The sequence below is a fragment of the Aureobasidium subglaciale genome (genome assembly GCF_000721755.1).
Source record: "Aureobasidium subglaciale EXF-2481 unplaced genomic scaffold scaffold_17, whole genome shotgun sequence".
NCBI lineage: Eukaryota > Fungi > Ascomycota > Dothideomycetes > Dothideales > Saccotheciaceae > Aureobasidium > Aureobasidium subglaciale.
Window position 1 is genome coordinate 353,572 of NW_013566978.1, and position 20,501 is coordinate 374,072.

Below are 20,501 nucleotides of genomic sequence, written 5' to 3' on the forward strand. Positions count from 1 at the left end.
GTCTGCCATATTTCTTTTCCGCTTCTCTTTCCGCATTTCACATGAGAAAAGCACTCTTTGGATCAATTGGAAAATTGCATCAACGCATGGGTTTTGGATTGAAGCTTTTTCATGCTCTTCTCATCCCCTTCTTTCATACACATAACGGCTATTCAACAAGCACAGATCAAGAACTAAGATACCACGAACTAGAATGTACATAATCTCAACATCCCACACAAACTCTACAGATCTCCAAAGTCCCACCATTCATTGAACATTCTACCAGAATTTTGATCCAAGAACTCAGTAATGGCAGCAAGATTCTGGTCGTTAAAAGCCATGTAGTTTGGATCAGCAGGAGTAGGAAATTGTGCAACTCCAGGCATGAAAGTAGGTTGTTGACCAGGTGTTGCGGCCATAGCAGTAGGAGCAGCGGGTGTAGGTAGAGGTCTCGCAAACGAGGGGCCGATAGAACTCTGGAAGCCATCTGCGGGAGTGATATTCTGTACTGTCGAAGGAGTTGGTCGGATCATCGAAGTGTTGTCTCTTGTTACAGCTTCGGTGGCGGGTGCGGCAAAGTCTTTGCTGAAGAGTCCTTGTCCGATGGCTATGGCACGGCTTGGCGAGTGGAAGATTAGAATATCCCAGAGGAGATCTTGTTTACTACCACCCGAGGCTGAGGGTTGAGGACTTGTTGAACGGCGTGATGTATCCATTGCTTCCAGCCTGTCCAGCGCTTTTCTCTTTAACTCATGTCAGTTTCATTTCGCTCATTTCCTACAGAGCTTTTGCAGCTTACCATGCGTTCAACATTCTTCAGCAGTGATGAGAGTTCTCCAAGTTCTTGACGACCCTTGAACAACCCCTTTTCTGCGTTCTGTCGCAAACTCTGTATTTCTGCATTGCGGTAGTGAATGAACACTGTATTGGCGACAGAGATGCAGTAAGCCAGAAATGGGTCGGAAACATTGACTTCTTTCTCCTCGAGTAGGTCCAATAGACGAATGATCCAGTTCGAATGTACCACTACTTGATCAGATGACGACTGACTGAAGGTTCTTGGGCATCTTCCTGCTGCTGCAATGCGTAGCGAGATGAGAAACGGATGATTCAGCAGCATGTGAATCGTGTGGTACATGAATTGATTGACCAGCCAACAGCTCCAGAAGGCCCAGTTCTGCTCAATTGCCTCTTTCGAATGCTGTGTCATCTTTGTCCTGTCAAAACGATACTCCGGATAGAAGTTGGACTCCAGCTCTAGAAGCTCTGCTTGGATTGCGGCATAATCTGATTGCTGCTGCCATGGCGGATGTGGGAGCAAGCCGTTCTTTGTGTCGGTGACGTACTTGGCAGCCTTCTTGAAGATGTCGAACATTGGCAGTGTGTTGATGATGATACCGGGGACCGGACCGTCTGCTACAATGTTCTGCGAAGATGGCGACACGAGCTCTCCTCTGGATGTCGCGTTCGGGCTGACAGGTTTGAAGGAAGCATGGTAAGTGATGCTTTTGGCACCTAACGTCAGAGTCTGAAGGTTGAACATATTTTCCATGATGGCGATGCTCCAAAAGCAACGCCGCCTCTCCTCGAGTTCGACAGAGTTGTTGATGACTACTTGCGGGTCGAGAAGGCCAGAAGTTTGAGCGAGAGAGATGGCGTTGACAAGGAAGAGATGTGATCGTTGCCCATTGTCGTCTGTCAAAATTAGCCACAGGTCCAACTGAGCATAGCAGTTCACATACTTGTAAAGTCCAAGAACGATAACAAGACAAATGCTTGTATCGTACTCAACCTAACATCTCCAGCGAGTACTCTCCCCAGCGCTAGTTCTCTCGCACGGTGGGCATTTGCCTCGCACCAATCATCAACTTCTTGACCTCGTGCGTTGAGGCGACCCGCCATTGCAAGTATAGCGAACTGAAGTTCTGATCCTCTTGTTGGATAGTCCTTCTCCAGATTGGGATGAAACAATGGAATAGGTTGGCAGTTCCATTTCCTCAAGAGGATGGGCACTGCTACCTCAAGACGAGTGGGCTCATGCGGTATCTGTAAGCCAGAAGGGGTAGTGCCATCAGATGTCTCTAATGATCTCCTCCTCGAGGGCGGCACTCTAGGGGATGCTCGCGAGCTCTCGGCGAGAGACTCGAGTGGAGTCCGTGGCAGTATTGTTGGTGGCGTGCCAGGTCTTTTTCCAAATTAGCAACGCCGTCATCGAGCAAAGACATGAGTTCACAAACATGTTTTTCAGCAAAGACTCAAGTCTATTTTCCAACTCAGAGAAACGAGCATTCTTCAAGATGCGTCAGTACAAAGTCGTAGAGGGTTAACAATAGCAAGACGCGACAAGCTTTTATGGTAATCTAGGCTGCGGAGATGAACATACCATTCGTCGCTCGATGGCGGCCGACCTAACCTCAGGTATAGAGCCATCATCCGCATATACACAATGCTGTTTCAACCTTGCGCATAGCGAGCACGCAGGCTTCTCCCCGGGACATCGCGACTTCTTGCGACTGTATTCGACGCGTCAATTTAAAGGCCAACACCAAGGGATGCTTAGAGTAGCTCCAGGGACGAATCGTTACGTACCGGCAGGCTTCACATGCTTGAGAGACGCGCTTAGGAGGCCGCCCGCTCTCCGGCGTTTGCTGCACATTGCTCTCCATACCTATTGGATGATGTTGAGGGACAGGGCGGTCCGGTGTGCCGGCCTTGTGTCTCTGTCAATCTGTGTACGGGAGGCAGGCCGGTGTCGCAGAAGCCTGCTGCCCGGTCCGTGTCTATCCGGACATGCCACGCCAAGATAAATTCTTCTTTGCGATTTCCTTGCTCAAGCGCTGAAAGCCGGGCCGGCTTCCGTATTCGATGCTCGTGTTATCGCGAGTTCTATCGTATGAGGGCAGAGATGGCAGGGAAGAAGTCAAGTTTTGACGTCTGTGATTCGCCGTGGGATCAAATGGTATCAGAATTGGGGATATGGAAAATATCCCAACCCTTGAACACGGCTATTATTCCGATGATGAGATATCGAGTTGTCTTTCTTCAAATTAGATATAGAGATTGAATGTACAATCTATATTCACAGCAATACATTGCAATAGAATTACATCTATCTTGAACCAGTCCCGAGGTTATCAGCCTCATCTTATCTCACAATTACAGGCATCTGCCAGTACTACACCATCTGAGAAACGATCCACAATCTGACTATCGACCTTCGACATGGATCCATCAGAGAAGTCGCAACCAGCGACAGAACCGTACGAGACCGAGGTCAAGGAGAAACACGAGACCTCCTGGAGTTCAGCGAGCTCTTCAAGCGCGTCGCTGAGATCGATCAAGCGTGAGGAAAGCCCAGACAGTCAAAACGACCACACCGTTGCATTCGCAGACCTCGAGCCTACCGCGTCTAGAAGCATTCAACCTCCACCAAGATCACACTCTGATTTCTTTGATCCAGAGTACGAGGTAAAGTGGGAAGAACACGATGTTGAGAACCCTAAGACTTGGTCGGTGTGGAAGAAGGCACACACAATCTTCGCTTGCACATTTGCGAGTTGTACAGTGTAAGTCTTTTGACGTCGATGCTTGTTGCTGGTACCGGTGCTGATTTGTCGGATAGTGTCTTGTACTCGTCTGCGTATACGTCCGGCATCTCAGGTGCACACAGCATGACCGCCGATCTTGATGTACCCAACTCAACAGTGTCCCTCCTGGGTCTGACGACATACTTGTTTGGTATGGCTGCTGGAAGCATGATCTGGGCTCCGCTTAGTGTGAGCATGACGACAGTCTCTTCGCTTGAACATTGCTGACGCCTCTCAGGAAATGTTCGGACGACGACCGGTATACATCTTGACGCTTTTCGCATTCATGTTCTTCATCTTCCCGTGTGCCATTGCCAACGACATCGCGGCCGTGCTCGTGTGTCGCTTCTTCGCAGCAATGGTCGGATGCTCGGTCGTATCAAACTCACCTGGTACAATCAATGATGTCTCGACAGACAAGCACAGAGCGTTCACGTTCAGTATGTGGTGTTTAGGATTAATGAATGGACCCGTGATCGGGCCATTGGTCGGCGGCTTCGTGTTCGACAACCTGGGCTGGCGATGGATCCACTGGTTGACATTGATCCTGGCTGGCGTTTCTTTCGTCTTGATGGCGACTGTCCCCGAGACATATGGCCCTACTCTCCTCAGGCGTCGCGCGGAGAAGATGAGAAAGGAGACCGGAGATGATCAGTGGTGGAGCAAGCATGATGAGAAGCGGGCATTCTTGCCATTGCTTGGAGCATCGCTCTGGCGACCGATATACCTCACTGCTACTGAGCCCATTCTCTGGTTTTGGGACCTTTACATCTTGATCGTGTATTCGATGAACTGTAAGTACAACTTCGCTCAATGTCGTGAATATTGCTGACATTTCATAGACTTGACATTCGTCATCTACCCAAGAGTATTTGAAGGACTTCGTGGCTGGTCGACTGGTCATACCGGACTTGCATATCTCGGCATCGGTGTTGGCAATGTATTGGTGATTGTGTGCGAGCCACTCCTCAGGAAGATGGTGCAGCGAAGAAAGCTTGATGTCAACGGGAAGCCAACTCCCGAATCACCAGTGTTCATCGTGTGTATCGGTGCCATCTTGGTGCCCATCGGTGGCTTGATGTTTGCTTGGACTTGCACGCCGAATGTGCACTACATCTGGCCGATCCTCTCGGGTATCCCTTTCGGAGCAGGAACAACAGCAACCTTCATTTACGGATCCAACTACATTGGACGTAGTTACGGCATGTACGCAGCATCAGCCATGGCTGGCAATGTGTTGACCCGTACTATTGCCGGAGGTACACTGCCATTGGCTGGTCCGGCTATGTACAATGCCCTCGGACCACACTGGCAAGGTACACTTCTCGGTTTGTTGGAAGTGCTCATCATTCCCATTCCGTTTGTGTTTTACAAGTACGGGCATCTGATTCGACTCAAGTCGAAGTTTATCAGCAGAATGGAGCAGGAGGCCAAAGGTGGAGAAAAGGGAACTGCATAGACAGGATTAGACCATAGACTTTAGATCTGGGACATGACTAGAACGAATTAATGAGCATGACTTTCAGAAGACAGAGGATGAAGGAACGACCCTATCGCAGTAGTGGAGAGGAGAGAGAGAGAGACAGAAAGTTGAAAGAGAAGAAGGAGCGTGAGACATGTCAAGCTCAAACAGGCAATGTGTGACAACCCCGCAAAGTCAAAAGACAAAGCGCATCCGTCACTTTTGATCAAGACAAGCTCGAGTCCTTGCTGCTGTCTGCGCAGACCAACCAATTCTTATACCAAGCACGAGCGGAGACTCGACTCGTTCCCATGGCGGACGGCAAACCCAGGCGATCGTTGTTCAAACGCCCAACGTGGGCTTCAGCTGCCCCAGCCGCCGCATCAGCATCCCCAGATCCGACTGCCAAACCGGAAGAAGCAACCGATCTTTTCAGTCATTCGAATACTTTCAACGAGCTCGTCGAGGACCGCCAGCGCCAACGTCAACGTAAGAAGAGCGACAAGGATGTTCTGAGGCGGAGTCAAACGAGTGAGACAAAGGACGAAGAGTCGCGAGCGGGCAAGCGCAGGCGCATAAGCGATGAGGATGGCGCAGAGCTCTCCACAAGCACCAAGAACAAGGAGTCAGGGAGAAAGGAATCAGTACAAGCGTCTGCCGGCTCGGAAAGCTTTGCGATAGCTCCTACACCACAAAAACCAAGACCGCGGCAGGAGGCTGTTATAGAACTACTCGACGATTCGGACGAAGACGAGCCTGTCAGCCACAGCAATGCCACCGGCAACAACTTCCCGTCCAACACTACGAGTCTCGAACCTACACCCGCCGCAGAAGATCCAGATGCCGACTTGGACGCCGTATACTACTCAGACCCGGAGATGCGCGAATACGCCCGACAAGCACGTGAGAAGAGACGGAGAGAGGAGCGAGAACGAAGTGAAATGGGTGCTCATGATCCGACCGTCAAACTCCTCATCACATCGCCGTTGCCCGGTACCGGTCCTTTGATCGTTTCCCGAAAACTATCTCAAGATCTACAAGTCGTACGCGAAGCCTGGCTTAGCAAGCAGTCACTAGAGTCATCAATAGCAAGTCGAATCTTCTTCATCTTCAAGCTACGGAGGGTCTATGATGTCACTACCGTCCGCAGTCTGGGTATCAAAGTCGACTCGTTCGGCCGTATCATGACCAATGGCCCTTTCGCAAATACCGACGACGAGCATGCAGAGAAAATTCACATCGAGGCCGTGACGGAGGAAGCATGGCAAGAACTCAAGGACAAAAAGGCAGCTGCATCAAAGCCGAAAAAGTACCTCAGTAGTGCTGCAGGTACAGACGGAAGACATGGCAGTGCAGAGGGTACACCTGCAGTGGATGGCGAAGCCGCAGTCGAAGAGCCTCTGATCAAAATCACACTCAAAGCAAAAGGTCACTCGGACATCAAGATCAAAGTACGGCCGGTAAGTCTAGTCCTCCATCTACCAATCCTTGGAGTATCTACTAATAACAGCCCTACAGAGCACGACTTTTGTCAAGATGATCAATGCAGCGAGGCGAAGTTTCAAACTCGATGCAGAACGCAAAATCTTCCTCGAGTTTGACGGCGAAAGACTGGAGCCGCCGGAAGGTCTTGTCAAGGATACTGACATTTCAGACATGGATTGCATTGATGTTCATATCAAGTGATGAGGGTGGTTGTTTCTTAAACGTTGGGTGGTTTTTACCCCTTTTAGTATTCTGTTTTCCTTTTGAGCGATGGCGTATAGGTCTTGGTGGGAAGGAGCAATCGTGGCGTGATCTGATGGCCAAGAGAGAGGGCTGTGTTTTTTGAAGTTTTGATAGTACCAATTAAGAAGTCATTGGAGCTCTTTCTGCAATCATCTGCTATGGCCTTCGTGCTCTCTTTTCCGTTCGATGCGCTTGAAGCCACTCTCTGACTTGAGCAAGAGCAAGACCCATGCTGATCTTGTGCCTTGTCTGACTGGGCGATATCGTGCAAGCCATGACCTAGCATCATCCTCGCAATGCCAGTATTTCTCTGACCTCTCCTGCTTCTTATTCCTCCGATCGTATAGCCATCCCTGTATATGCATGTTGTGTCTTCCCTTCCCCTCTTCCTCTTTCTATCCTTCTTCCCCCATCTTTATCTTTCTCTTGCTACCACTCAAACCAAATGACTAGGCAGCAAAAAATTCGCAATCCCTTCCTTGACAGCATACTCATGCCCACAATGTCCACAGACCAATTTTCCATTCGCGACACTCGTCTCCACAAGCAATGCATGTAAATCCCTAAGTGTTTGTGTAGGTTCTCGTGTATCTTTTTCCAGTAAATCTGAAGCTTCTGGTGCTTGTTCCGGGAGGGTTGGGAGACCGAGCTGTGTTGCGACAAACCTTTATTAGCTTTTTATATCCTTTTTACATCTCCTTTTTTTACTCGTTTCCTCCCCCCGTTCTACCTTTGCAGAAGTAGACAAGGGGGGCAAAAGCAAATGCTCAAAAACTCACCTCTTCACCCAAACTCCTCACAGCCTTCCACTCAAGTCTCGGCAACACATTGATCAAAAACTCTGCATTCATTTCGATTTCCACACTCTCGAGTTCTGCATCGCGGGGGTGTAGGGGGAATGCTGCAGGTTCTTGTTTACAAGCTTTGCGTGCGCAGGTGAGGAAGTTGAGGGTTAGGAGTTTCATTGTTGTCTTTCTGCCGTTTGTTCTGTTTCTGTTCGTATATCCGCGTGTGTGAGTTCGTGGAATTCAGAGTGTAGTGATTGTTTGCGCAGAGGTTCTTGGCTTGTTGTGAGTGGTTGTGTGGTGGTGTTGTGAGAACTTGAACAGTGACGATGGGCTTTGTGGAGAAGAGGGAAAGGAAGAAAAGATGGCCGACAGCTTCTCTCGGCGATAGCGATTGAGAGATACGGATTTAACGCTTGGAAACCCATCTCGCATGTGAAAGAGGTGCATTTTTTCTCTACCGGGTATCACAATCACTTGTTCGATAGAGACAGATGCGTCTGAGGTATAGCAGCAGGAACACTGATCATTGAATTACATTGAGCCGGAAAGTACGAACGCCTTCCTTGCTGGGCTCCATCTCCCGCTGATGCATTCCTAGTGTGCCGAAAGAAAAAGGAAAATAAAGCAGAAGAAATAAAGCACATTCATGATAATCTTCATCCCAAATTCTGTGCATCGAAACGATAATGCAGCAGTACTTCCAAAACGCTCCTAGTTGTGCAAGCGTAATGTCCCCAGATAAGCAGCACATCGTCGTCGTCGTAAGGGTATCTCTAACTTCGCTCAATAAATACATGTCGTGAGGTGTGTTTTGTTTCATTATGTTATCGGCTCTCACTCTCAGGTGCATTGCCCCTGTCTGAGCAAGTCGACCTCAACGTCTTCTCCTACCAAAGTCGCGCTCGACTTCCTCGTCCTCTTCTGGGACTGCTGGAGTCCTGCGTTCGTGTCGCTTTGATCTCCTCTTTCTTCCGAAATCAATGTTGCTGGCAGAGTCGTCGGGAGCTAGCTCTGATCTCCCGTCGTCAAAAATTGATTGTTGTTCATCATCCCATGGCCCCCCCGGCGTGCCAATTCTCACTCCAATATCTGAAGCCATAGAGCCTCTGCGTGCTTTGGCGGCCATTGCAAGCCCTGCACTACGCTCGCGAAGTCTCTGTCTGACAGCCTCAGCTTGCCTGTGCAATTCTTCGAACTGATCCTCCAAGGCCTCCATACCACGGTATATCTCACGCTCCATCTGAGCCAACACGGCAATTTCGGTCTCTTCGTCCATCTGGACAGGTGCTGGAGCACCGCCAGGCATACCAGGAGCTGGAGTCGTACCGCGGGAAGGAAACATGTTGGTCGTATGATCTGGCGACATGACGTTGCGAAGAGGCGAGAAGGGGGTGGTGTTGCGGGAGGGCACGCCTCCGCTGAATGGGGTGGTTGTCCTAGACATTGGCCCCATGGTTGATCCGTAAGCTGCGGAAGGCGGGACTGCCTCTGCTCCACTCCATAGGAAGCCGTCGAATCTGCCAGATACCAAGATGTCCCACTCGCCAGCACTCACTGCGGCGAGCGTGGCCAGCATGCTATGCAGCTGTGGATTGTTCAGTAGATATATCGTACACTCTGGGTCTCTCGGTAGTTGCGGTAGGCGATATAGACGTTGCAGAGCAGCGGCAGTCTTGGCCAAGACTTCGTTCTTGGGTTCGTTGGCAGGTGTCGGCGTTCTTGAGGCAGGCAAGGTCGAGAGCCCCTTCATAAGCGCAGCAAATAGAGGACGTCGTTCGGGCTCAATGTGCGTGAGTATAGCGAAGGTCAGAGTCTCATCGTCAACTTCCTGTGGAGGGCTAGATGGAGCATCAGGCTGCCGTACAAGCCAATCCTGGACCGAACGCTTCGTCTTTGCGTTCTGCTTGATGTAATGAGCGCGGTATTCATCCGGGACGTCAGGATCAAGTTTTTGCATAGGTTCGACCCCTGAAAGATTGAAGCCAGGTGTGTCGGAAGAAAGAGAGAACGGTGGCCATTGTGGAAGTTCTCGCCGGCCGGCGACATATTCTAGGATCTCACCCCAGCTTATTCCCGTGTCCTCGTCGTCGGAAAGAGTCGTCTCGGCAGTCTTCAGACACAGAACGCACTGACATCGCTCGTGCGAGATACTGCGGGCAAAGACGGCTTCAAGACGGTCCAGCAATCTTCTTGCGACGGAGCGATATCCTGTGGCCACGGCCAGCGAACCACTCTTCCCTAGAACTTTCCCGATGTCCTCAAGACGACCACTCACAGGGGCAAATATATGCTGGACATCGATTGCAGAAGGTATGCGAGGCGACTGGTACTGAGCGTAGGATTGAACAGGTTGATCATTGGCAGGTGGAACGATAGACTTCGAGATCAGATAGGGCAACCCACCATTCTGCAGCAGGTAGTCGACGCGAGGAGTATCGTGAGAAAAGACCATTGGCGGGGGAGGAGGTGGAGGAGGCATAGCAACAGCGTCCAGGTGGGCGGAGCGAGGAGAGAAGGCAGCTGGGAAGACATCGATACCAGGAGTGGATTTGGGACGATGTGGATGTGAAGGTAAAGCTGCATCTTGCGAGGTAGGGGTCCGCGGTGACGAGTCAGGCCTTGATTGAGGAGAAGAGTGCTGACCAACGGATACAGGTGGAGGGCGAGAAGGAGGTTTGCGTTCCGGGGCGATCGAAGTGGCTTGTGAGTCGATGGTGGTTTGGCTGACGGTGGAGGCAGGCTGAGAGGGAGCCTTGTACTTTGTGGAGCCCGTGCTTGGAGCAGACGCTTCCGACACACTCGATGGTGATGGCCGGCGACTGCTCGCTGCAGAGCCCGTCATGTTGACCCGCAGTCCGTTGTCCATGCTTCTTCTAGAGTTGAGAGCGGCCTCCGACTTGACTCTGTCCGTATGACTCCTCACGTTGTTCCCGCTCTTTGCTCGTCGGAGGTCTGCCTCTTCTGCCGTCAATGGAGGGCTTGGTGGGACTCGTGAAGGACCGTGGGCCGTGTCTGCTGGAGTGCGAGGTCGTTGGTCGTGCACATCGGTGCTACCGGTTGAGGCTGGTGCGACAGCCTCTCTGCTGTGAGCCTTTGAGAAGTTTGGATAGGATTGCGGCCGCTTCTCGCCAATGGAAGAGCGACGCTCCATCTCTGGTATCGACATGGTGACCTTTTTCGATGAGCGTTCCGACAAGGTCGATTTGTCCTGGCGTGATGGGCTGTACTCTCTGCTTGCGTCACTGCGTCGGCGTGTGGATGTCTTTCTAGCCGATGATTTGAGCCGCTCTTTGCTATCCTTGTCCCTGGACGTGGCTTTTGGCGAATCGCGGTCGTAGGATCTCTTACGCCGATGTGGCTCTTCATCGCGTGAGGGAGGCATGTTGGAGTTTTATGGCTCAAACAGCAGGAGCGATGGGAGCGTCAACTTCAGCAGCACCCGGCAGCTACCCTACTGAGCTCTCTCCGCTGTGTGTGAGACAATATTGAAGTTGGGCAGAATTGGCGGCGGCTAACAATGCGGCCTTGTCACTTTAGACGCGCCAGCGCAATCCATGCAGACGTGCCTGACATGATTACGGCTTTTCGTACACCGACCAGATACTTGACCACTCCCCCCTCGTCATTGCAGGAAGAGGCTGGTGACCGCAATTCCTCCATGTTTAGATTAAAAGCCATGACCGTTTTAGGGTCAAGACTGCCGCTCCGTCCCGGCCCTCGACTTTTTTACCGGGACCCTGACAGCTTCAGCAGGGTTAGCAGAGCAGCAAACATTTTTCAGATGAGAATCAAATACACCAGTCCTAGTGCATCGCATAGGCGTGTTTGTAGCCTGCAGCAGTTTCGAACGCACTCGATGATTTTATACCATGTTTCAAAACCTAAAAATTCTTATTGGTTGCGCATGGAAACAGTGTGTGCTTTTTTCGACCAGGAGACTACGTAGATTCAGGTCTCAAGTCAAAGAGCAACAAACAACCAGTCTGATAACAATACATTATCAAGCTAGGATCCTTCAGTCCTGATCTGAAAGCCGTATCAACCACATGGAATCGGTCGAAACGCGATGCGATCCTCAAGTCACCTATGATGGAAGACGAGGAATTTAGGAGGCGGATCTCTTTAGTGGTGGCAAGGCACGTGTTATGAAGCTCAAGTCGCATGCTTTTATTCCCGACATGTCAGATGCGCTTCCATGAACAGAGCTTGACAGCCAAACTGAACAAGAAATCGATACGGACACACAGGCTTCAAGAGGCTCAAGACGCAGCACGAATTGGTTGAGAAGAAGCGAGTCAGATAATGGACGTCGGCGGCGAGGTGACCAAAAGTCACGACAAAACCAAGGAGGATCCCCCGGGCAGCGAGGCACGCTAGCCAATGAAATGACGAAGGCTGATGCGAGCTGCCCCGCCGATTGCGGGCGTGGGATGGACACAAGAAAAAAGCTATCGCACATCACTCTGCATTCGCTTTCCTTAAACCGGTTCTTTGTCACAGGCAGATTCTGGTATCCTCCATCTTCACAATGGCTTCCAACAACTCGCAAAAGATTGGTAAGAAGCAGGATTGAAAGCTCTCGTCTAGCCGAGAGGCACGCGCTCACGCAATACTCAGCCATCTTGTCCGTCTACGACAAGACCGGTCTGCTCGACCTGGCCAAGGGCCTCGTCAAGAACAATGTCCGTCTGCTCGCATCTGGCGGCACCGCCAAGATGATCCGTGAGGCAAACTTCCCCGTCGAGTAAGCAGAAGACTAAGACATGCAATTGAAGGAGGACTAAAGCTGATTGCACGGCAGAGATGTTTCGGCCATCACCAAGGCTCCCGAGATGCTCGGTGGCCGCGTCAAGACTCTCCACCCCTCAGTGCACGCTGGTATTCTTGCCCGTGACCTCGCATCCGACGAAAAGGATCTGGCCGAGCAGAACATCAACAAGGTCGACTACGTTATCTGCAACCTGTACCCCTTCAAGGACACGGTCGCCAAGATCAACGTCACCATCCCCGAGGCTGTCGAGGAGATTGACATTGGCGGTGTTACTCTGATCCGTGCCGCCGCAAAGAACCACTCGCGTGTCACCATCCTCTCCGACCCCAACGACTACCACGACTTCCTCTCGGAGCTCGAGAAGGGCGATGTCACCGATGCCACCCGCCAGTCGTTCGCCCTCAAGGCTTTCGAGCACACTGCCGACTACGACACTGCCATCTCAGAGTTCTTCCGCAAGAAGTACGCCGGCAACGGCAACCAGCACGTCTCGCTGCGTTACGGTACCAACCCCCACCAAAAGTCGGCTGCTGCCTTCATGAAGAACCAGAAGCTGCCCTTCAAGGTTCTGTGCGGTGCTCCCGGCTACGTCAACCTGCTCGACGCCCTGAACGCATGGCCTCTGGTCAAGGAGCTCAGCGCCGCTCTCAAGTTCCCTGCTGCTGCCAGCTTCAAGCACGTCTCCCCCGCTGGTGCCGCCATTGGTGTTCCCCTCAACGAGGTTGAGCGTAAGGTCTACATGGTCGACGACATTGAGGGTATTGAGAGCTCGGGTCTTGCCCAGGCTTACGCCAGAGCCCGTGGTGCCGACCGCATGTCTTCGTTCGGTGACATGATCGCTCTGTCGCACGAGGTTGACATTCCCACTGCCAAGATCATCTCCCGTGAGGTTTCTGACGGTGTCATTGCTCCTTCATACACCAAGGAGGCTCTCGAGATTCTCGGCAAGAAGAAGGGTGGCCGCTACCTCGTCCTCCAGATGGACCCCGAGTTCGAGCCCGCCGCTCAGGAGTATCGTACCGTCTACGGCATCAACCTTACCCAAGGTCGCAACGACGCTCACATCACCCCCTCAGACAGCTTCGGTAACGTCATCACCCCCAAGGACTCTGCCGCCCTCCCCGAGTCTGCTCTCCGCGATCTGACTGTCGCCACCATCGCCCTCAAGTACACCCAGTCAAACTCTGTCTGCTACGCACTCAACGGTCAGGTCATCGGTCTTGGTGCCGGTCAGCAGAGCCGTATCCACTGCACACGTCTTGCCGGTGACAAGGCCGATAACTGGTTCATGCGTTTCCACGAGCGCGCCCTCGGCCTCAAGTGGAAGAAGGGCACCAAGCGGCCCGACAAGAGCAACGCCATCGACATGCTCTGCAGTGGTGTTCTCCCCGCCTCTGACGAGGAGAAGCAGGAATACGAGAAGATGTTCGAGGAGGTACCCACCCCCTTCTCCGCCGAGGAGCGCCAGGCTTGGTTGAACAAGCTCTCCGAGGTTGCCGTCAGCTCCGACGCCTTCTTCCCCTTCATCGACAATGTCTTCCGTGCTGCTCGCTCAGGAGTCAAGTACATTGCCGCCCCCACCGGTAGCCAGAACGACCAGGCCGTCTTCTCCACCGCTGAGAAGTTAAACATTACCTTTGTCGAGCAGAGCACCCGTCTGTTCCACCACTAAAGGAATGACCATCTGCGCAAGAAAGAACAAAAACAATAGACTATGCGGCCATCAAAATTTCAACACAACTGTTTTTGGGTTTTCTAGAATGGTGTATATGATGGAAGGAAAAGAAAAATGAAGAAAGCAGGAGGACATGTATATCCCCTTTACAGAGTTATGGCTCTTTTTATATTTTATGACGAGACGAAATAACAAATTACCCAAACAAAATTCAACGTTTTGAAAAAAAAAAAACCAGAAAGAACATACTTCCCGTGCTGTTCACTTGATGCCTCGAAAAGCCATGTTATAAACCGACAAAGAGATTTGATGGCCTTGGCCGATTGGGTTTGGACTCTCCGGAACATGTAAGCATGCTACGCAATACGGAACCCAACAGTCATGGCGGGACTCAGGTAATCAAGGTGAAACTTGTATAATCAAAACCATCCCTCAAATCTGGGATGGAAAATCTTGGGTGCTCCCTTCTCCTGGGGCCGGGCCGAAAAGCAGATTCTAATCAAAGTTGAAGGGGCATGGAATGTGTCGGAAGAGTTGAGTTGGGAGATGCATGCTCAGCGCATCGATGGTCTTCTTTTGTGGAGATTTGGTTCAAGGTATATTTGGAAAGGTCGGCGATGGCAAAGCTCAAAGGGCGAAGAGAAGTCGACTGTGGGGCGAGCGAGAGGGGGATAAGTAATGTAAAAGGTGTGATTTTGATATCATCTATAGGCTTTTCATATACCTGCAAGCCTCTTCGTACAAGTACAGAACATGAGGAAAAACGAAGATGCGTACGAGTACATGCAAGAGGAAAGCTCGAGCAAGCTCCCAATGCCCAACTCCCATGCCATTCGTATCCCTAGATTCCCCCTTCCCTAAGGCCATTACATCTCCAAAAATGCCAGCTCAGTCATGGTCGTCGTAATCAAATAAGAAAAATACATCCAGAAGTTTAGTTTATTAGTACTATTATGTTGTTGTATCGCGTCGTTGGTTCTCGCATTGCCGGCTTAGAAATTTCTGCTGGGCTCGACGGTCTGGCCGTTGCGCATGGGGTTCTCGCTGGCGTACGAAGCGCTCTCAGAGAAGGTAGGGCCACCAGAGTAAGAGGGGCCATTACCGCCCTGTGTCTCGATCATCTCTTCGACGGTGGGGAAGCGGTGGTCCTTGCTGTGGACGGCAGGGAAGAAGTCCATGGCGTAGTGGCCGACGTAGATGATGTACACGAGCGAGATGATCCATTCAAGGATGGCGGCTGAATCGCGTTGGCTGTTGTGACGGCCAAGAACGACAAAGGCTTGAAGAGGTCAGCTGGAGTAACATCATGGATGCAGAGAATGCAACGTACCGATAGCGAGAGCGATCTCGACGAAGATGAAGGTCAGCTTGATCCAGAAAGAAGCGCGGAGGATGCGGTATTGGCGGAAGTGAATACCGAGACGTTGGTATTCAGCGCAGGCGAAGATTGCAGAGATGACGTAGCCGATGCTACAAGATGGTCAGCAAATGTTGAAGAAGAAGGACCGGCTTGAACGTACATGAAGATACCCAGGCCAATGTCGTGGGCAGTGGGGTGGTTGACAGTGTCCAGGATGGTCAAGACGATCAAGCCAGCGGCACCGGCAAGAGCGAAGAGGACAGCGCCAATGGACAAGCCTTTCTGGACATTCGACGTGTTGTGGGCAAGACGGCCCTTGTGTCTCAACCAGCGCTCCGAAATGAAGACCAAATCAAACACGACGACGGTGACGGCAGAGCCGGCAATGAAAAGAGGCTGGAGATGTTGTGCGCCAATGTCTGAGATGTATGCGATCTTTTGTCCTGGTTCCATGCTAACATATCTTGGAGAACCGTCGGCGATCCAGCTGCCCAGCATGCCGAGGAGCGTGCCTGTTGTAACGCGAGTCAGTCTCGATAATCACAAATATCAGATGTGCTACTTGACATACCTAGCCAACAACATGCCGCGAAGAGCGGCAAGATCCAGTATGAGATGCCGAACATGATTGCGAGATTCTATCTTTGCACGATCTTGGTTGAAGGAGATGTGTGTAGGATTGGAAGTGGTCGCGTGAAGTTTAATGAAGAGACGATATTTGGTGGCTGGGACCGTTGCGCGAGGAATCTGCTGTACAGAAAATGTTACAGAGAGCAGGAAGAGCGACTATTAGTGTAGTAGTGGGAGAGAGTCGTCGCAATTGGCAGTGGCAGGGATGAGAAGGGCAGAGCACGATTCAAGTTGGATGGGACGGCCTGGTTTTAGATGATGCGAATGTTGAAAAAAGGCAAAGGCATCGTCAGAGGTTCCAAAGCCACACTGATGAGCAACAGCAAAGACGTCATAGCCTCGTTGCGGCATCCCACGGAGCAGCGCACGGCTCGTGGTCATCCGTCCATCTGGGGGAGATTGCAATACAATAGTCATCGGCCGACGGGCTGCATGTTGGGATTTGAAATCTGGTACAGTAGGTTGGCGTGATATGTACAGAGAGACCTTCCAAGAGAAATAAAATGGGACGCAGAATACATGCAGTCGGTCTTGTAGTCCGCCAGAGGGCTGAATGTAAGACGGTTGTGGCTGACAGGGCGAGGAACGGCACTTGAATATATTGGATTGTATATGAACCGGGCATGCAGTCGATTATACAGATGTGTGTTATTGAAAGGCTGTACTCGATGATCTAGTGGAATCAGAGAAACATGGGGAGAAGGAAAGTGTCTCGAGTCTTTGGTAAGCTACCAAGATGAAAAACAACCATGGACAGGGCAATCGAGAAAGTCGCACGTGAGAGGCAGCAAGAACGCAAAGATGGCAGTTGCACCTCAGACAGGTCGTGCTGTGAGCTTCACTTGATGCTCAGGAATTCAAGGGACCAGTCGCAAAGTCAGCCTCGGCCAGAAAAGCGAAAAGCTTGGCACTCTCGTCGGCGCACACGCACAGAACGCACGCGGAGTTTTGCCGAAGAAATTCGCAAGCTCCCTCCGCCTGGTTCTCGATCTCTGCCCTCTCCTTCCTGGTAGCGGACGTCGTCGACTAACACCACAGCAACCATGCCCAAGGAAGTCAAGCAGAAGAGCGGCCTCAGCCGCGGCTTGAACGCCGGCCACGTACGTTGATCCCTATATCCATCATGAACTGGAGACACTGCACCCATCACCGCCGCCGTCGATGATGCGAACTTTGCGAGCGATACCACGACACCGACAAGAATTTTCTGCATCGACAACCAACACTCTACCGACATCAGCTGGATCTAGTCGAACCGACACAACTGCAATCCGCAAACAACGACAACTTCGCATCATCGACTTACGCACACCCCACCACTCCGACAGCCGATCAAGCAATTCTTGCAAGACCAACCGACTAACGTGTCTTTCCTCTTTACAGAAGGTCACCCCCCGCCAGCCCGCCCCCCGTGTCTCGCGCACCAAGGGTCACCTCAGCAAGCGCACCGCTTTCGTCCGTGACGTTGTCAAGGAGGTTGCCGGGTACGTTCTACACCAACGTTGAGCTTGAAATCACCTCAAGCTTGACCTCCAAACCGACATCAGTACAGTCAGACTAACATCTTACAAGTCTCGCCCCCTACGAGCGCCGCGTTGTTGAACTTCTCCGCAACTCCAAGGACAAGCGTGCCCGCAAGCTCGCAAAGAGAAGAGTACGCCATCACCACCACTCCACCAACAACCTGGAAACACCCTTGCTAACACAAGACACAGCTTGGTACCTTCGGCCGCGCAAAGAGAAAGGTCGACGAGATGACCAACTACATCGCCGAGTCCCGTCGCGCTGGTCACTAAACTTGTCAACCTGGGTGATCGCTGGTTGTAAAGTTCAAAATGAAAGAGGAGTTTAGTTCTTACTTTTGACGGGCACGCAATGCTATGTGCAATGGGCAAACCATGTTCCTTACTTTCCGAATACCCCAACTGCGAATGGAGTCACTTGCACAAAGAAATCCTGACGGCAGTGGCCCCGCACGTTGCTCGTTGGCTGGGGTGGATGAAGGAAAAAACGAAAGAAAGACTATCTTCTCGAAATGAAAATGAGAAAATTGGTCCCGCTCCGTTCATGATTTACATTCCCTTTCTGGCCACTTGTGTTCTCGGTGATCACTTCTTTCGCTGCCACTGATCATTTGTTGATTTAGCTAAGTTTTGATCTGACTACTCTTCACCGCCTCGGATCAATGCTTCCATCAGATACCCGCTACCCTGCACACCTGCATCCTCAGCCTTGGGCCAATAAGCAATGATTGCCAACATTCAACCGAACATCGCTACCTTCAAACACCGCACCAAACACACTCGATACTCGGAGACTACACCAAGTCTGTCTACTTGTTCCCTCCTTCCTGATTCTACGGACGAGTACATGCTCGGTAACACTCTTGGTCTACATTGCGATGGTCCTCCTCGCCAGCCTAGGTTGTTTTCTTCCTCTCTGTCTCTTCAGTCGCAGTCATCCCTGCCTTCCCGCTCGATCGCCTCTTCCATTGGTCAAGGTCACTCCCGCCCTTCTTGCACCCTTGGTCGGCCTCTGATGTGCGGTCGCTTCTTTCTTACAACACCTGCTCTTCTCTCGTTCCTTTCGCTCTCTTCGTCACTCCTTCCCATTGTCTCTTGTCTTCTCACAGAGTGGTTGGATGAAGGCTCCAAGATCACGATCCCGTGTTTGTACGACCAAAGAACGAACACTTGGGACCATTGTTAGCAACAAAGGAAGCTCTGCGCCCTCGACACCGCAAAGAAGATGTTGCTCCCAGTGAGACACGCTGGTTAGAGACTTGTCATGGCTGCGGTACAGATCAACACGGGTCCCATAAACTTGTCGCTCCGGTGTCAAACGTTGAAGACATGAGCCTCATTTATGTGATATGAAAACACCTTAATGGCTGGCGTGAGTCTCCTACTACTCTCAGTTTTCTCCATCTTCACTTCCATCTTCCTCCCCATCTTCTGTGCCACTTTCCTCCTCGTCCTCGTTGCCATCTTGTCCCTCATCATCACTCTCCTCTCCACTGTCATCTTCGCTCCCATCTTCATCATCGTCTTCAATAGGACCATTGATTTCTCTAATAGAGTCTGTCCCCATCCGATGTTCGTCGTAATCGAACCAATGCGGAGCAGGGATCTCATCATTGCACACCTCCAAGGTTACTTTCACCCCATCTGCAAGCGTGCGTAGGAAGCTTACATAATCACATTTATCGTTGACCCATCTGTCCTCGGGAGACACTTCTCTTACCGACTCTACCTCCTCACTGCTGTCTTTCTGAGTAGATGTCTGCTTCGACCAAGCAAATCTAAGCTCCACAGTCTCGAGCTGTGGGAACTCCATTGATGCAGCTTTGAGTAGTGCTCTACATGGCATAAAGACAGCTACACTACATCTGCGTAAACACAGGTGCTCCAAGCTATGAGGAAGACGTGTGGTGATATAGGGAGGATTCGGTACGTGTTCATTGCCTGTCAAGTCCTTCATCTCTACTTCAATGTAACGAAGGTTCGAGATTTCATGCAGGTCAAACAATGCTAGATCATACTCGGGCAAAGCAATAACAAGGCGCTCAAGCGATTCTGCCATGTTCAAAAGCGCTTCTTCTTGCAGTCCCCATGGCCAGTTGAGCCAATAAGTATCACCGTCAAGTTTGAATCTAGGATCTGAGACTGCGTGAGAATCGATTTCCAGAACCTGGGGTCCAGTACACGAGCCTTTAAGCAGTTCTATGATAGATTCCCCGTCCAGGATGGAGCTTTCAAGGACCAGATGACGTAGATGATGTAGAGATAAATGTGGGTGCTCGTCTAAATCACCTGTGTGATCTATGCCGTATCCTCTGAATGACCAGAGCATTGGTATTGCCAGTAATAGAGCACAACATCTGAAGGAGACGCCTCTCTGCTGCTTGGGATCTGCTCATGGAGATTAACAGTAGACTCAATCACCGGTCCAACGAACAGCTCGAGCCTACGGACAAAAGTCTCGGCAAGTTCAGGCTCAAATGGAAGTGGTCGGATCGGTGCATAGCTTGCTGGAAGATCTTCAGTCTCATTGAAGCGGTCAATTCGTAAGCTTTTTATGTCATGTGCAAGGTCCGGTCGCTCGATCAAAGTTCTAAGAAACAATTCGAGGCGCGTGTTGTGTCTGAACCTAGCCGGATCGATCTTCTTGATCTGAAACTCGAGCTCACCGGCAATATATCTTTGCTTGGGCGAAACTCTGCCGAACTTGACAAATCTGGCATACATGGCTGGTTGAAAGATACGACGGAGCGACTTCGAAAGTTGGCAAAGGCCTGAGAGCGCTTTCTGTTTGGTCGAATTATCTTCCAGATCTTGGAGATCTGAACAAGGAGTGAGATAAGGAACGACTTGAAGCCATAATTCGTCGGGAAAGGGTACCATGTCGAGAGCTAATCAGCGGAGATGCCGTTGACAAGACGAAGGGCATGTTTAGGTGATAATATACTATAAGAAAGCTGCGCTTCGAACCAACGGTTGGCAGCATTTTGCTCCTTCG

The 20,501-nt window shown here is 51.1% G+C and overlaps 10 protein-coding genes across 10 annotated transcripts; 5 read left to right on the plus strand and 5 right to left on the minus strand.

The window, feature by feature from the left end:
- Positions 1-224: 224 nt before the first annotated feature.
- AUEXF2481DRAFT_31379 (uncharacterized protein) lies at positions 225-2,648 on the minus strand (the record flags this gene model as incomplete). The annotated part of the gene is made up of 6 exons (XM_013486316.1): positions 225-725; positions 782-1,677; positions 1,725-2,167; positions 2,220-2,272; positions 2,366-2,495; positions 2,572-2,648. The coding sequence occupies 6 exons, from the start codon at positions 2,646-2,648 to the stop codon at positions 225-227; spliced, it is 2,100 nt and encodes a 699-aa protein (XP_013341770.1).
- Positions 2,649-3,204: 556 nt separating this feature from the next.
- AUEXF2481DRAFT_47637 (uncharacterized protein) lies at positions 3,205-5,028 on the plus strand (the record flags this gene model as incomplete). Its single annotated transcript, XM_013486390.1, has 5 exons — positions 3,205-3,325; positions 3,443-3,495; positions 3,540-3,758; positions 3,808-4,363; positions 4,412-5,028. The coding sequence occupies 5 exons, from the start codon at positions 3,205-3,207 to the stop codon at positions 5,026-5,028; spliced, it is 1,566 nt and encodes a 521-aa protein (XP_013341844.1).
- A 314-nt stretch (positions 5,029-5,342) lies between these two features.
- Positions 5,343-6,717, plus strand: AUEXF2481DRAFT_31381 (uncharacterized protein; the record flags this gene model as incomplete). Its single annotated transcript, XM_013486317.1, has 2 exons — positions 5,343-6,491; positions 6,550-6,717. The coding sequence occupies 2 exons, from the start codon at positions 5,343-5,345 to the stop codon at positions 6,715-6,717; spliced, it is 1,317 nt and encodes a 438-aa protein (XP_013341771.1).
- Positions 6,718-7,195: 478 nt separating this feature from the next.
- Positions 7,196-7,724, minus strand: AUEXF2481DRAFT_31382 (uncharacterized protein; the record flags this gene model as incomplete). The annotated part of the gene is made up of 2 exons (XM_013486318.1): positions 7,196-7,408; positions 7,539-7,724. The coding sequence occupies 2 exons, from the start codon at positions 7,722-7,724 to the stop codon at positions 7,196-7,198; spliced, it is 399 nt and encodes a 132-aa protein (XP_013341772.1).
- Positions 7,725-8,041: 317 nt separating this feature from the next.
- Positions 8,042-11,186, minus strand: AUEXF2481DRAFT_42091 (uncharacterized protein). Its single transcript, XM_013486366.1, has one exon. The coding sequence runs from the start codon at positions 10,927-10,929 to the stop codon at positions 8,422-8,424; it is 2,508 nt and encodes an 835-aa protein (XP_013341820.1). The 5' UTR covers positions 10,930-11,186; the 3' UTR covers positions 8,042-8,421.
- Positions 10,976-11,573, plus strand: AUEXF2481DRAFT_339622 (uncharacterized protein). The gene has a single exon (XM_013486463.1). It carries the CDS (start codon positions 11,065-11,067, stop codon positions 11,491-11,493), a length of 429 nt encoding a protein of 142 aa, XP_013341917.1. The 5' UTR covers positions 10,976-11,064; the 3' UTR covers positions 11,494-11,573.
- Positions 11,574-11,977: 404 nt separating this feature from the next.
- Positions 11,978-13,990, plus strand: AUEXF2481DRAFT_67572 (uncharacterized protein; the record flags this gene model as incomplete). Its single annotated transcript, XM_013486401.1, has 2 exons — positions 11,978-12,291; positions 12,349-13,990. The coding sequence occupies 2 exons, from the start codon at positions 11,978-11,980 to the stop codon at positions 13,988-13,990; spliced, it is 1,956 nt and encodes a 651-aa protein (XP_013341855.1).
- A 497-nt stretch (positions 13,991-14,487) lies between these two features.
- On the minus strand, positions 14,488-16,146 carry AUEXF2481DRAFT_339541 (uncharacterized protein). Its single transcript, XM_013486464.1, has 4 exons — positions 15,925-16,146; positions 15,514-15,865; positions 15,324-15,463; positions 14,488-15,272 (listed from the first exon to the last, which is right to left on the minus strand). Exons 1-4 carry the CDS (start codon positions 15,977-15,979, stop codon positions 14,986-14,988), a joined length of 834 nt encoding a protein of 277 aa, XP_013341918.1. The 5' UTR covers positions 15,980-16,146; the 3' UTR covers positions 14,488-14,985.
- An 844-nt stretch (positions 16,147-16,990) lies between these two features.
- On the plus strand, positions 16,991-18,222 carry AUEXF2481DRAFT_42094 (uncharacterized protein). The gene is made up of 4 exons (XM_013486367.1): positions 16,991-17,083; positions 17,367-17,467; positions 17,556-17,637; positions 17,699-18,222. The coding sequence occupies exons 1-4, from the start codon at positions 17,027-17,029 to the stop codon at positions 17,777-17,779; spliced, it is 321 nt and encodes a 106-aa protein (XP_013341821.1). The 5' UTR covers positions 16,991-17,026; the 3' UTR covers positions 17,780-18,222.
- A 674-nt stretch (positions 18,223-18,896) lies between these two features.
- AUEXF2481DRAFT_31387 (uncharacterized protein) lies at positions 18,897-20,386 on the minus strand (the record flags this gene model as incomplete). Its single annotated transcript, XM_013486319.1, has 2 exons — positions 18,897-19,894; positions 19,954-20,386. 2 exons carry the CDS (start codon positions 20,384-20,386, stop codon positions 18,897-18,899), a joined length of 1,431 nt encoding a protein of 476 aa, XP_013341773.1.
- Positions 20,387-20,501: the final 115 nt, after the last annotated feature.

What these genes read in the sequence shown, in the direction of transcription:
- AUEXF2481DRAFT_42091 (XM_013486366.1), bottom strand. Translation starts at nt 10,929, where the DNA reads ATGCCTCCCTCACGCGATGAAGAGCCACATCGGCGTAAGAGATCCTAC.
- AUEXF2481DRAFT_339622 (XM_013486463.1), top strand. Translation starts at nt 11,065, where the DNA reads ATGCGGCCTTGTCACTTTAGACGCGCCAGCGCAATCCATGCAGACGTG.
- AUEXF2481DRAFT_339541 (XM_013486464.1), bottom strand. Translation starts at nt 15,979, where the DNA reads ATGTTCGGCATCTCATACTGGATCTTGCCGCTCTTCGCGGCATGTTGT. An exon ending in CGCGGCATGTTGTTGGCTAG is followed by an intron (nt 15,866 to 15,924) that starts GTATGTCAAGTA and finishes GCGTTACAACAG; the next exon opens with GCACGCTCCTCGGCATGCTG. An exon ending in CGAGATCGCTCTCGCTATCG is followed by an intron (nt 15,273 to 15,323) that starts GTACGTTGCATT and finishes GACCTCTTCAAG; the next exon opens with CCTTTGTCGTTCTTGGCCGT.
- AUEXF2481DRAFT_42094 (XM_013486367.1), top strand. Translation starts at nt 17,027, where the DNA reads ATGCCCAAGGAAGTCAAGCAGAAGAGCGGCCTCAGCCGCGGCTTGAAC. An exon ending in GCGGCTTGAACGCCGGCCAC is followed by an intron (nt 17,084 to 17,366) that starts GTACGTTGATCC and finishes TCCTCTTTACAG; the next exon opens with AAGGTCACCCCCCGCCAGCC. An exon ending in GCAAGCTCGCAAAGAGAAGA is followed by an intron (nt 17,638 to 17,698) that starts GTACGCCATCAC and finishes CACAAGACACAG; the next exon opens with CTTGGTACCTTCGGCCGCGC.